This window comes from Pocillopora verrucosa, chromosome 4, assembly GCF_036669915.1.
Source record: "Pocillopora verrucosa isolate sample1 chromosome 4, ASM3666991v2, whole genome shotgun sequence".
Taxonomy (NCBI): domain Eukaryota; kingdom Metazoa; phylum Cnidaria; class Anthozoa; order Scleractinia; family Pocilloporidae; genus Pocillopora; species Pocillopora verrucosa.
In genome coordinates, this window is record NC_089315.1 from 1,128,649 (window position 1) to 1,142,179 (window position 13,531).

A 13,531-nucleotide genomic window follows, 5' to 3' on the forward strand; every position below is an offset into this window, starting at 1 on the left:
ACTACAGGACGGATGCTCAACACCAGTGTACGCCAACCCTCGGCAGGCTTTGAGGATTCTCAAACGGAGGGAAACAAAACGAAGACTTGCATTGTCAGGAAGAGTAAAAGTCTTTCACAGACAAGTACGTGTTCTGTCGTAAAGGAACTATGTTTAATCTTTTTCCAAAGTGTGTTCATCAATAGTTTCACTTGTAATTTCACAAAGTGAATTATGAAATTGCATAGGAAAAAAAAATTTAAAAAAAATACATCTTTGAACCAATTTGCAGGGAAAGAGGAAAGCTAAAAGTACGACAGATGACAGGAACACCTCATTAGAATATACAGAGACCCAACAGATGTCTATGGAAAATTAACTTAACTGTTAACTGGTAATTTAACTCTATCGTCTGTGATTAAAAAGGGAAAAGAAAAGAAATTTGTGTTCACTAGCGATATTCAAACATAGCTTTGCCGAAAACAACAACGCAGAGTCAATATCCTAGTATTAATACATCGTTATCGATTTACGATTTCCGTTCTTTCTCTAAAGCATACTCTGAGCGATTATTGAAGTCTATTTCTCTTCCCGTTATCTGAGATTTGGTTCATGTTTAGCATGAGTTATGGGTGGCAGTGGGAATTTTTGAGAGCAAGAGAGAAGCGTAAGAGTTTCTCAAGGCGCAGCAGAGAGCAACTCAAGGTTGTATCACAAGTATCGTGTGCTCTAAAGCTAATCAGTTTCCGGCATCGCTTGACAGAGCTACATGTTCATTGTCTTTGAATTCGAGTTTTATTTTAGCATATTTACTGTTTCGTTTGAGTTGCAAAAGGTCCATTTCAATCGGGACGTACCGGAGAAACAATCATGAAGAGTTTGAAACCACGCGGCTAGACTCGTCAGGAACTTTGCAGCTGAAATGATACTGTGCTGCAAACATCATGTTGTGCACACATGGCCATGCGTCATGCACCATCAGGTAGGTCTTGCGCCATCAAAAATTACCCCCTTTAAAATCGATGTAATTCGACGATTCGGTTGACTCCACCCCCATCCGCCGGCAAGAGCAAGATAATTCTTCAGACGAAAGGGACATCAAAAGTCCCACTGAATTTCAGCTGTCAGCTATAAGCCCGGTAACCAAAGAGAAATTATGTTGGACTGATAATTGACACAAATTCACCGGCAGTGGGTAAGCGCGGACGAATATTTAAAAATTTTAAGTTTGATTGTTTGTCTGTTTCCAAGGCGCGTTAAAGAAAATGGAAATATATTCATTATTAATCGTCACAATAAAGTTGGTTAAATACGCCAGGAAAGAGAAATAAACGAGTTTAATTACCTTTTCTCGCTCCTTTTAAGCTTCTTCCTTCTTTCAGAGTTGAGAGTCTGGGTGCGTGGCTGTGGAGTACAGAAGTTAATTGATGAACACATTTATGACTTCCCCCTCCCGGCAAATTGTTGCAGATTGGTTCGCAGCTTACGCATGCTCTGACACTTATCGACACGGAAAGGGTTATAAACTATTTATATTTAACTATAAAAAATTGCGATAAAACATTACTAAAAAACATTTTAAGATTGCTAAAAAGCCACGACATTTCGACGTTGGCTAAACGCCATTATCGAGTCAAAAAAATATTTGTAAGTTGCAGTCTATATATACCAAAATAACAACGGGTGATGAAAAGCTATGCCGTAAGAAAAGAACAATAGTAATTTTTAAAAACATTTTGGCACGTATGGAGTCCTTGAAACTCAAGTTTACCGAAAACAAGCAAACACTGGTTTGCTCTTACACTTCTACAGTCACACCCATAAACGCTCTAGAGACTCTTTATTAGAGACAATGATGCACCGACTGCCTATGCCCTATCGTCTACCACAAAGGCAATCAGGGTTTTGAGATAGTTTTGTTTATTTTCAATCTCCCAAGAAAAGGTTGTACGATATATCTCAGATAATTAACAGAAGAGGGGTTTTTTCCAAAAGAAAAATAATTAAGAAATCAATTTTAAGTGAATACTGGCAGTACTGGCATCGTCTTCCTTTCTTTTTGTCAAGAGAATAAATGACAAATTGACTATTTTTAGTTGCCTTCTGGTGCAGAAACCCTCAGTTATGAGGATTCTAATTTACCAGCAGTGATAAAGAAAATAATATTCTTCCTCACCTGACTGGCACGAAATTGAAAATTGAAAACCAGAGCGTTCGCGTCATCAATCTGTCTTCTCTAAGTGAAACGAAGATGTATTTATTTCAGTTTATAAATGCTACTGAAGAAGTGATTAAGAAAAACATTTAACTGTAAAAAATTGCGATAAAACTTTTCTTAAAAATATTGTAAGATTGCTAAAAAACCACGACATTTCGACGTTGGCTAAACGTCATCACTAAGTAAAAAAATATTTGTAAGTTGCAGTCTATATATACCAAAATAACAACGGGTGATGAAAAGCTATGCCGTAAGAAAAGAACAATAGTTATTTTAAAAAAAAGTTTGGCACGTATGGAGTCCGTCTGGATATCTAAATTAGGCTTGAGATTCTTGATGAACAGCATTTCAAAGACTAAACAATCAAATTTTCTCTGGCACTTTCTTAAAACTCTAAATTGGTTTTATTTCAAGAGGTGGTTGCTACCGTGAGTTTCCACGAAATTTCGACCGACTGCCGAATATTTGTGCTCAGCAATGCGTTGATGAAGGTGTCGGGCTGTGTACCCGACATAATCTGCATCGCACAGATCGCAAGAGAAACGATAAACAACACATTGTCGATTCACAATTGACAGCTTGATTTCTTTGGGTTTAAGATCTTTCCCCAATTTCTTGCTCACAAAAACAGGCTGCAATGTAGGGAGAATCTTATAGCTGAGATCGAGCAACTGCTTCCCAACCGCATTAGGGGCTACTTGATCTTTGAATGGGAGACTAATTCTTACTGTACTTCTATCATCGGTGTTCCTTTCCGCAGTGCCTGCCGGAGCATTTTTAAAGCGAAAATTACTGATAGCGGAAGAAATAAGGCCCATGGGATAGTTAAGACGACTGAACATAGAGCGCAATTTGACACATTCTACATTAAAAGCCTTTGTGGTAGACGATAGGGCATAGGCAGTCGGTGCATCATTGTCTCTAATAAAGAGTCTCTAGAGCGTTTATCGGTGTGACTGTAGAAGTGTGAGAGAAAACCAGTGTTTGCTTGTTTTCGGTAAACTTGAGTTTCAAGGACTCCATACGTGCCAAAATGTTTTTAAAAATTACTATTGTTCTTTTCTTACGGCATAGCTTTTCATCACCCGTTGTTATTTTGGTATATATAGACTGCAACTTACAAATATTTTTTTGACTTAATAATGACGTTTAGCAAACGTCGAAATGTCGTGGTTTTTTAGCAATCTTACAATGTTTTTAAGAAAAGTTTTATCGCAATTTTTTACAGTTAAATGTTTTTTCTTAATCACTTCTTCAGAAGCATTTATAAACTGAAATAAATACATCTTCGTTTCACTTAGAGAAGACAGATTGATGACGCGAACGCTCTGGTTTTCAATTTTCAATTTCGTGCCAGTCAGGTGAGGAAGAATATTATTTTCTTTATCACTGCTGGTAAATTAGAATCCTCATAACTGAGGATTTCTGCACCAGAAGGCAACTAAAAATAGTCAATTTGTCATTTATTCTCTTGACAAAAAGAAAGAAAGACGATGCCAGTACTGCCAGTATTCAGTTAAAATTAATTTCTTAATTATTTTTCTTTTGGAAAAAACCCCTCTTCTCTTAATTATCTGAGATATATCGTGCAATCTTTTCTTGGGAGATTGAAAATAAACAAAACTATCTCAAAACCCTGATCGCTGGGTCCGCATCTTGCAAGATGGACACAGCTGGACAGTGAGACAAGAATATCTTAAAGCTTCATAAAACAACTCCATAAACATATGGAAAGGCCAGTTTATATGATTAACAGTATAACTTTTGTGAAGTAAGAAGAGAGACAAATGAACCATCGAACTGACGCAAAAAAGTGAAATAGAAATTGCCGATAAACGATCGTGAGGCATCTTTCATGGGTTAATCATGATGAACGAGTCGTTTTGTGCCGGCCTTCTGCAGTCTCGCCTCGCTCATTCTGACTTGAGAGAGCTTCGCACGACTTTCATTGTTAACTGTGTCTTCAATAATTTTTCAAATTTTACCACTATTATGTTCAACATTGTAACACTGTATGCCATGCGAAAAACTTCATCTTTGCCAAGGACTTTGAAAACTTTGCTGCTAAGTCTTGCAGTTTCTGATGTTGGAGTCGGTTTATTTGTTCAACCCTTTTACACTTTCTCTCTGAGCAAGTGGCTTCAACTGGACAATCCAAGCTGCAACGCTTACCGAGCTTGGATTATTTCATGTCTTTTGTTTTCATCTGCTTCGTTCCTTGGTGTTGTGGCTGTAAGTGTAGACAGGTTTTTAGCAGTTCATCTTCATCTCAGATACCAGGAGCTTGTGACTCACAAGCGTGTTGTAATTGTTGTGGCCTCCCAATGGGTGTCCAGTGTATTTTTTTCGTTAATAATATTGTGGGGATCGTTTTTTATGAGGAAGCTCATTACTGTAGTTTTTTCAGCTATTGGCTTTATTCTCACATTTGTGGTGTACGTCAAAATATATTTAATTGTTCGACGGCACAAGAATCAGATTCAGTCCGAGCAAGTAAAAGAAGTTGCTCAAACTGGGGAAATGACAAATTTTGCTGCCCTCGTTAAATCCACAGTTGGTGTATTTTATGTATATCTGGTGTTTTTAGTTTGTTATTTGCCCTTTACCATCGGCATTGCTGGTTTTAGAACCAGTGACATGAGTTTCCTTTTTACAGATTTTTATCCATTCTCTCTGACTCTCATGTATCTTAATTCATCTTTGAACCCTGTCATTTACTGCTGGAAGATGAGACACATTCGACACGCTATCGTGGACATACTTCGGAACATCTCTCGCAGAAGAAATCATCCATCTCGCGTAATTTACAATCGGTCGTCAAATGTCGCCCATGTCTATACCTGAACCCCCTCTCGACGACTAACAAAGAATTTTAGTACTTTGATCTTGAAATAGTAGATGAAGAGGGACAGGAATGAACTTATGCTTAGAAGAACTGACATGATAACTGCATGCATAAACGTCGATTGTATACGTGCGGAACCAAGGACAACGCATCCGTCGATGATATTTTTTGTAGTATTTACGCCGTTAAACTGGATAAAAAGGGTCAGAGATACAGAGATAACAATAGATGTTTGTCGCTCGTTTAACACTGGACAGAATACCAAATGGAATATTTGCTATCTAAACGGCTGTCACCCCCCCCCCCCCCTCCTCCCTCAGCATTTGAATCGGTTGTAAATTACAGCCGATAACCTTTCAGTATCGCAAGATATTTTTCTCGTTTTGCATGATATTTGCGTGGAGTCTACCCACCTTCTAGTATGTAGTTAGTTAACTAGTGTTGACACGTGGAGAAAAGAAATGTTCCTGGAATTAAATAAACTTCATATATCGGAAGACTTTTAAAGATTAATTTGCAATAAATGAATCGAAATTACTCAAATTAATAGAAGCTCATTAGTTAGTTAGATAAATAGCTCTTGGCATTCCTACTTTCTTATAAAATGTCAGTTGGATATGTTAACGAATAAATTTGCCTTAATGTTTGAAAACTACTCTTATTGTTTCTCATCAAGTGCATCAGGAGAAGTCGGAGCTCACAATAGCATTTTTGAGCGCAAATTAGTCTTACTGAATTAGTCTTCATACTTACAGTTTGGTGCAGGTTTTCAGTGGGCAAGTATCGATGATACACTGAACTGGCAACAATTGGCCTTCGGTTGCTCACTGCTTGTCACAAAACCAGAAATTAACTTAGTTTCTTGTGCCATGTGACGTTGCTAAGCTCACAAAGCCGAATAGCCTGCGAAATAGAAAACCAGAAAACTGGTTATTCCGGCTTTAATTCAATAATTCCGATACGCCAGAGGACCCTAGAATTTAGTATCGAGTAATATATCTTCATTTTTATTTCGTGGAAACTGTCCCATTATCAGTTTTTCACGCACGAAGCCTTCTTCTGTCCGCGTTTGTGTGTTAACATGGCCCCGAAAAACATAAAACCCCATACATTGCACCGCTAAGTGCTATTCCTGTCGCTCTTCCACCATTCATATTGGTAGACTTGTCCTTCTATCCTTGCAACGCCTCAGACTCGAAAGCTCAACATGCCTATTTCACCTTTTTAAAACCAAAATTTATAGTTGGGGTGAGGTGGAAAGAACATACAGTATTTTCTGGATCAGTCGCCAGACCCCGTTCTAACTTTAACTTTGGCGTCATATAAACATCGACACAAATTTGCTGATGTAATTGAGGCCTCGACTTCTGATCGGGTTGCTACCGACATATTGCCGCTTAAATCATAAAATTTAATTCCTGAAATTGTTTAAAGAAAACTTCATATTGTCAGCGAGGATCCATCGATTGTTGGCTGCGGCTAGGAGATGGGAAAGGTTTGTGCCATCTTGACCAAATACACCACGGTCTAGAGAAATGGGTTATTAGAAATCAATCTTCAAAATTTGAGAAAAATTTTATCTCCGTTACGTATAAACTCTGGACTCATTAGGAAGGCCACGTTTGCAATGAGCGCTGACACACATTTAATCGAGGATTATCTAGGCATCTTAAATTCTGTTAGAAATATTGTGATCTCAGGATAAGAATGCATGAGCAAAAAAAAGTAGGTACAAAACAAAGAGGAGAATATATATTTTTAAACTGTTTCCGCTGTAGTTCAGAAAAGACATGCAGGAATAAAACTCAGTTACTTCTCAAGGCACTTCCGTGGCGGCAGTGTGAACTATACTCAGTGTTTATACGAGTTTACCGGGTACAGTTAAGAGACCCGGGCTGCAAAGCTCCGGAATGGTGAGAATAGAGTGGCTATACTCCTCTTTGTTACTCTTAAATCTAATCATATTTACACACGCCAAAGCAGGGAGTTCACTCTATGACTTCCGTTTTCTAGAAATCTACCGTGACTAATTATTCAAATGCACTCCATCTGTTCAACTCCGATGGTCGCAGCCGTCAAAGTGGGAATATTGTATTCTGCGTTTCTTGTCAGTTTTATCGAGCACATCGCTGAGTCGTAAATCAAACCTACTGCGTAATTCACACAAAGGTATTTTCCTCCTTATATCATGATTTTTGTTAAGTGAGTATGCTTGCCTTGGAGCTCAAATAGCGATAATATAACATAGACGATTGGCAACCTCTTTGTTTGCCCAGCGATGCAGGATATCATGTATGCGCGAGTTTGATTTAAAATCAGTAACTGCTAAACATAAGAAATGTGAAAATAAATAGAGATAACGATTTCTGACATTTCTTGGGGTCAAAATTCTCTTAAGAATGGAATTGATATCAGGGGCAGCAAAGTCCGTAATAGCGAACGTCTGTCACGATTAAGACAAGCACAAATAAGGAAGCGCAAATCAGGCATTACCGTTTACAATTCATGCAGCTTCATTAGGTAAAGGAGGGCGCAGGCAAGTGTAACTATTTGTTATTCTTTAAATACAAATAATAATTTATTTAAAGCTATTTTTGAAAGGGAAAGTTCATTATCCACTTTGAGCAAGAATAGCTTGCGTAGGCATTTTTTTTAAATGCGTACATAACCCAAAGTATTCAAATGAAATCAAGTAGCGTGGCCAATTAACGGGGTACTCCTCGGGAATGAAATCGAAAGGGAAAAAGAAATGAATGAAACGATTAATGAATGACAGCAACATTCTTGATAAAAATGATGATCATGAAGTGTAATAACAATCAAAGTTCTTTTAATTTGCGTAATAACCTTAAAGGGAAGATCGGAAGTCATAAGTTCTTTTAATTTTCTTTTAGTAATAAACAGAAAAAGTTCTTCGTACACTTTGTGGACGTTTGAGAAATTTTGAGGACAAATCATTATCAACGATAGCATCTCATTTCAATAATCCGGGGGAATATGTAGGTCTTAAAACACTGTTTTAACTTAGGTACACCGCACGCAGCCTTATCAGACGAACACAACAACGCTTTGAAACCATGCATAAAGAAAAAGTTTGATTTTATCAACTGAAATAAGAATGCAAATTGGCCAGCGTAAAGAGTTTCTAAAGCTGACATTTCGAAAGTGAAGCCTTCGTGAGAGGGAAGGGGAAATACCAAATAAAATTTGATTTAACAAGATCATTTTTTTTATTAACTGAGTTGATAATGTAAATTGGCCACCGTAAAGAGTTTATAAGCTGACTTTTCGAGCGTTAGCCCTTCGTCAGGGGGAAAGCCTGTCTTTCACACTGACGAAGGGCTAACGCTCGAAATGTCAGCTTTTTTACCCTTTACGGTGGCTAATTTACGTTTTCAACTCAGTTGTTAACACTAAATTACCTGCTAGACTCTCCCACCGACACAGCACCACAGTTTCTTTAGAAACTTACCCCCTTTATTGTGGATTGCACTCTTTGCATCACTGATAACTGTGAACTTTGTGTCGATAAACCATCGAAATTTCTATCGTGTTACTGAAGTTTTCCCCATTACGAAAGAAAGAAGTTGAAACAAGGTATCAAAAATACAACAAATAATGTCATGTCGAGCAAAGCTGATCATTTTCCGCGAAAAATGGCTAAATTGGCGTAATTCAATGATAGAACGCAAATTTAATGATGCATGAAACGTGAAATTATCTCGTTATTCTATTTATCGGCTAAATATTGACATATGCTTTCACAAACTGATCAGACAGAAAAGAAGAAGCATCAAGATATTCAAGCATGTTCCCTCAGTGGTTCAGGTTTGCTGTGGTTACTCTTATCAAACTGGTGCTGGTTTTTGGTCGACATAAAGTTGGAGCAGATTTCAGCGATAGCTGCGACAACTCACCTAATTCCCTCTCATGCATCCACACGTATGAAGAGCTTTATAACAGCTTGGCAAAGTCAGAAAACAGTTTTAACATTGAGTCAGCTATATATCCATCGAGGAGGCCTTCTTCTGTCCGTGTGTTTGTAAATTTACATGGTCCTAACGAGGCAGAAAACCTCATCGTGCCCTACACTTGGAGCCTTTCCTGTTTGTATGTTGCTGTCCCACCACTCATGCTGGAAGTTTTGTCCCTCGGATCCATCCTTGTGACGCCTCGGACTCAAACACTGAATATAACTATTCCATATTTCTGCTGCAATGTGTCAAAGAAGGAGAATGAAAGAAGGACAATAGTTAAAGAAAGGATTAAAAGAGCTCTCGCATCAGTAAGTGTGTTGTTTTCTCCCTTAATTTGGAAACAACAGGAAACTGATTAGAAGAGCTGCCTTCAGCACTCTTAGTCCTCCGTTAGTTAGCAAGTATGCAGAAATGAAAAGAAAATAAACGCTATTATTTGGTTGGCAATAAGGTACACGGACGTTCCCCTATTGTAAATTTAAACAGCTTTTGGTCCTGAATTATTCTAAAGGTGTTTCGAGTACGTGACGTTAATAATTGTCTTAGCTGAAGTCTACTGCTAAAAAATCTTTTGAGCCAAGCAACCCACACTTTCAAGTTTCCCTGAAAGTTTGCGGGCCGGTACTCTTCAATATTCCTTGGTGGAAAAAGGCATTGCTTAACTCACTAACAACCGTCTCTCAGCTATTGACCATCCTTTGAAGTTTATACAATTTTGATATACGATTGCTGGTACATTTCAGCTTCAAGATCTTGCCGTATCACCAGGGATACGGGATCCAAGGACGAACACAGCGGAATGTGTTATCGAAGGCCACGGAATAGACTCAAGGGCTACAGGACGCAGTGTGTATATCAGAACAATCCATTGGTGTTCATTTCTTTTCGCTGTTGTAGTTTCCCATATGTTAACTTCATTTCTTCATCATTGCAGAAAAGAAGGTTGGCCAGAGAAAACCCCAGGCAAAAGGCTCGCAGGCAGGCGAGACAGGCAAAAGATTAGGATAAAAAATACTGCTAAGGCTATCTTCTATCTAGGTCTTTTGTTATCGATACTTGGTTTAAGTCAACAATTGATACTCCTTTTCCTTTTTGTAAATTTTTACCAGGAAGAAGTTCTTCTTTACTGGGACATTGCAACTATTTTACTCTCTCTCTGGGTGGCAATGGCATTCAATACAGTGATTGGCCTAATACCACATATCCGTAATAAATTAGAAAATTATTTTCCATGGCTGAAGACAGACTCGGCTGACAGGGGAGAAGGCATGAGCTGTTTTTCTAAACCGGTCGCCTTTACATGTGCAGCCACCACTAGTTTCTGTTCCTGTTGGATGCTAATTGGCATAATGCTTAACCCGACTTGGGGTTTGACTGTTGCGCTTATGATATGCTTTACTTTTGCCTCCTTCACTTATGCTGTCTACGAATATCTTACTTTAGTTAGCTGTAAACAAGATGGAGTGAAACCCGATAAACTGCATGCTCTATTACCTGGTCTGTTGGGTTTCCTTGCTGTTATTGTCTTAATTCCAGTAATTGTGTTCGCCGGCCAGTCATTTAATGGAAGAGAAACTGCGGATGAAACATTGAAGACCATACTTATGACTGCTCTTGGTTCCTTCGTTTCGTGGTTGTCTTGGAAGAGGCTTCTGGACAAAAGCCAAAAGTCAGAAGAGAAACAAACCCAACTCCCATCCAGTGACCCAAGGCGGACGCCTTCTGACGTCGTTACGGATACTGACTCAAGGCAATTTTCATTCAGCGATTCATCAACTTCTTACACCTCAAGTCAGAATTCTTTATATCATACATGTCCTTGCCTATGTCATCCACCAGTAAACGATCACAATACGGCGGAAAGTCAGTCCTCAAACGATGGTTTATTTATAGAAAAAAGCCAAGCATGTTGCAGAATGGTGCTAAGTGGTAAAAATATCAAATTTAACGAGAAACAAAGGAATGACATAGAGAGCAAAGTGTAGCAAAATCTGAATTCGTCGGCTTAAAACTCGGTCTCCATGTGGAATACCACTTTTATTTGCAATCGACTTCTTAAATTACGATTTGTAGGGTCAAAGAAGATATTTGAATCGGTTTGCAGAGTTTGAAATGTCAAAATAGTAATGAAATGGCGGGAAAAACTATTTCCTACTGCTTCTCTTATAACATACGTTGAGTAACCACTCGTCTGGAAACTCATACATTTAACAAAAGGTAGAAAGATTTCGAGACTTCAATGAAATCAATTGCATCACGAGGAACTAAGCACAGTGCCATAAGTGGCAATGGCGGTTGTGTGTTGGGAATATGCCATTATTAAGGAAATGTATCAACTAAATATTTTTCCAACAGTGGGGTTGTTACTGGAAGAACAATCTGTCGAGGAGATTTTTAATAACAAGAGAAGAGGCAAGATTTTTTCATGTTTAAGATAACTCTGCTCAGGAGCACGAGCGAAATGGCTGTACTGTTTTAGTACTTTTTGTTGTACAAATATAGATAGAGTCTAGCTGTGGATCTGAGAAGGAGTCATTTTCTTCATTGAGGAAGTTTTCCATAAGAGCTTTTTCCAAGATGTTCTCGAGGCCAAATACCATGGAACACACGAGTTCTCTACTGTTGATAGGTGACTCACCTACATTTAACTGACAGGAATTATTTTTTACTGATGTGATCAGTTATGATAAATTCAATCTTGTATTACCTTGATTACATTGGAAATCTAGTTAAATAACGTTAGGATCTATTGCTCTCTAAAAAACTTGTAAAACTAAAAACAAATTGAGTGTTCGTCCTCAAGTCAACGTGAAAATGAATCACCTTGCATTTGCTCAAAATTATATTTAGACATCATTAACAATAGCTGACCCGTGGCTGCAGTTGTCACGACATCATTATCAACTTGTAAACAATGGATACTAAAAACATCGCTCGACTTGTAAGTCAAATCATGTGGAAACGTTCAGCCTATTAATCGGTAAGGTAAATTTCTCATGATATCAGCCTTCCCCATAAGCCTCGAGCTCAATTATCGACCGGACCGGATAGCCATAAAAGATCAGGCATATTATTTATTTGAACCGTTAAAGAATTAAGAAATATAAGTGTAAGAGTTTATAAGTTTACAACTTCCGTTTTCTTTCGGAGCAATCTAGTGTGACTTATTTCCATTGACACCCAAGTAAGTGATCTGTGGTCGTTCAACTCCTATAGTCACAGGCTTAAATTTGGATATCTCATTTTGGTTTCGTTTCACTTGAAGGTGGCAAAACAGAAAAGGCATTAAAAGAATATCATAAAACAGAACATCAAACATGAAGAGTACAAAAACGTACCATTCAACAAGAAATACATATATCATAAAATAGGAACCATCCGAACTAAATGTATCAACTCGGAGGCTATGAACTAAATTAAGTGTCACTCAGCTGCTTTGATGATAAGCGATACATTTATGAAGATGGTATAACATCTTACGCTTATGGACAAATTTGAAGATGCAACGTCACGGCACATCTATACCGGCCCACCTTAATAATTCAGCGCTTCAATGTAATATTTCTACTGAACGATGTGACGTCACGCCACAGTTGTGTCAGCTTACATCTTGCAAGTTTCACAGGCACAGTCTAGTTCATGAGTCCATGTTAGAGCTGCCTCATGATGACTTTTAAAATAATCAACCACGGTTTTACCATTCCTTACAAACCATATAAATGGTAACTTACATCTTAACACCTTTTTATAAGGACTAAAAAGCTTGTAAGACATTCTAAGTTGCCAAGCTCTTGTTTTCTTAACTCTACAATTCGAATCAACCCAATCATCGAGGCTACCAGAAACTCGATACATACTCATTTCCTCTTGAAACTTTTCAAAGGCTCGACTAAGGCACATTCCATATACGAATGCATTCTGAATAACATAGTTTTCGACAGTCCTAAAGCAGTCATAACAATACAACTTCATCCAATAGTCAGCAAATAACCGGACATTGTCGTTCATGTAGGCCATATTTTGGTAATAAAACCCGTTGATGATTTTTACGTTGATATCTCTTTTATAGCCAGTGTCATTCATATCTTCTAAATCCAAATCATGCACCAAATCGGTTAAACCAGTTTTACTCTCAGCCATTTTTAAAATTAAATTAATTTATGACCTTCTAAATATACCAAGCCCAAGCTTCAGCTGTGTGATGATCATCTTGCTAAGAGTCATGGCGAAACTATAAGAGTTTGGATGGGAATATTTACGACCGCTCTTAGAAATGAAAAATACAGTCAAATTCTCAATAAAAATACCTCACCTTACTTCCACAGTGCATCGCTTGTTATCTGACCGCTTACTATATTAAAAAGAACCCATTTCGGCGAGTTATCCATTTCTAAAAGCCTGTGGTAAACTTAGAAACACCTGGAGCTTGGGCCGCCTGCAAACATCATTTACTGAGATTGGTTGAAAAAAATCACGAGACAGTCGTATGACCATCATTCCACTTTAAAAACA

General features: G+C 38.0%; 2 protein-coding genes and 1 long non-coding RNA gene across 3 annotated transcripts; 2 read left to right on the forward strand and 1 right to left on the reverse strand.

The window, feature by feature from the left end:
• LOC136280239 (uncharacterized) lies at window positions 1–13,460 on the reverse strand. The gene is made up of 6 exons (XR_010717196.1): window positions 13,332–13,460; window positions 10,514–10,671; window positions 8,960–9,254; window positions 5,796–5,945; window positions 1,325–1,383; window positions 1–1,107 (listed from the first exon to the last, which is right to left on the reverse strand). It is a non-coding gene; the product is annotated as an uncharacterized lncRNA (long non-coding RNA).
• LOC131798496 (histamine H2 receptor-like) lies at window positions 3,907–5,571 on the forward strand. Its single transcript, XM_059116147.2, has one exon. It carries the CDS (start codon window positions 4,064–4,066, stop codon window positions 5,039–5,041), a length of 978 nt encoding a protein of 325 aa, XP_058972130.2. The 5' UTR covers window positions 3,907–4,063; the 3' UTR covers window positions 5,042–5,571.
• LOC131798497 (uncharacterized) lies at window positions 7,120–11,553 on the forward strand. The gene is made up of 3 exons (XM_066165154.1): window positions 7,120–7,211; window positions 8,819–9,327; window positions 9,763–11,553. Exons 2-3 carry the CDS (start codon window positions 8,851–8,853, stop codon window positions 11,002–11,004), a joined length of 1,719 nt encoding a protein of 572 aa, XP_066021251.1. The 5' UTR covers window positions 7,120–7,211; window positions 8,819–8,850; the 3' UTR covers window positions 11,005–11,553.
• Window positions 13,461–13,531: the final 71 nt, after the last annotated feature.

What these genes read in the sequence shown, in the direction of transcription:
- LOC131798496 (XM_059116147.2), top strand. Translation starts at nt 4,064, where the DNA reads ATGATGAACGAGTCGTTTTGTGCCGGCCTTCTGCAGTCTCGCCTCGCT.
- LOC131798497 (XM_066165154.1), top strand. Translation starts at nt 8,851, where the DNA reads ATGTTCCCTCAGTGGTTCAGGTTTGCTGTGGTTACTCTTATCAAACTG. An exon ending in TTAAAAGAGCTCTCGCATCA is followed by an intron (nt 9,328 to 9,762) that starts GTAAGTGTGTTG and finishes GGTACATTTCAG; the next exon opens with CTTCAAGATCTTGCCGTATC.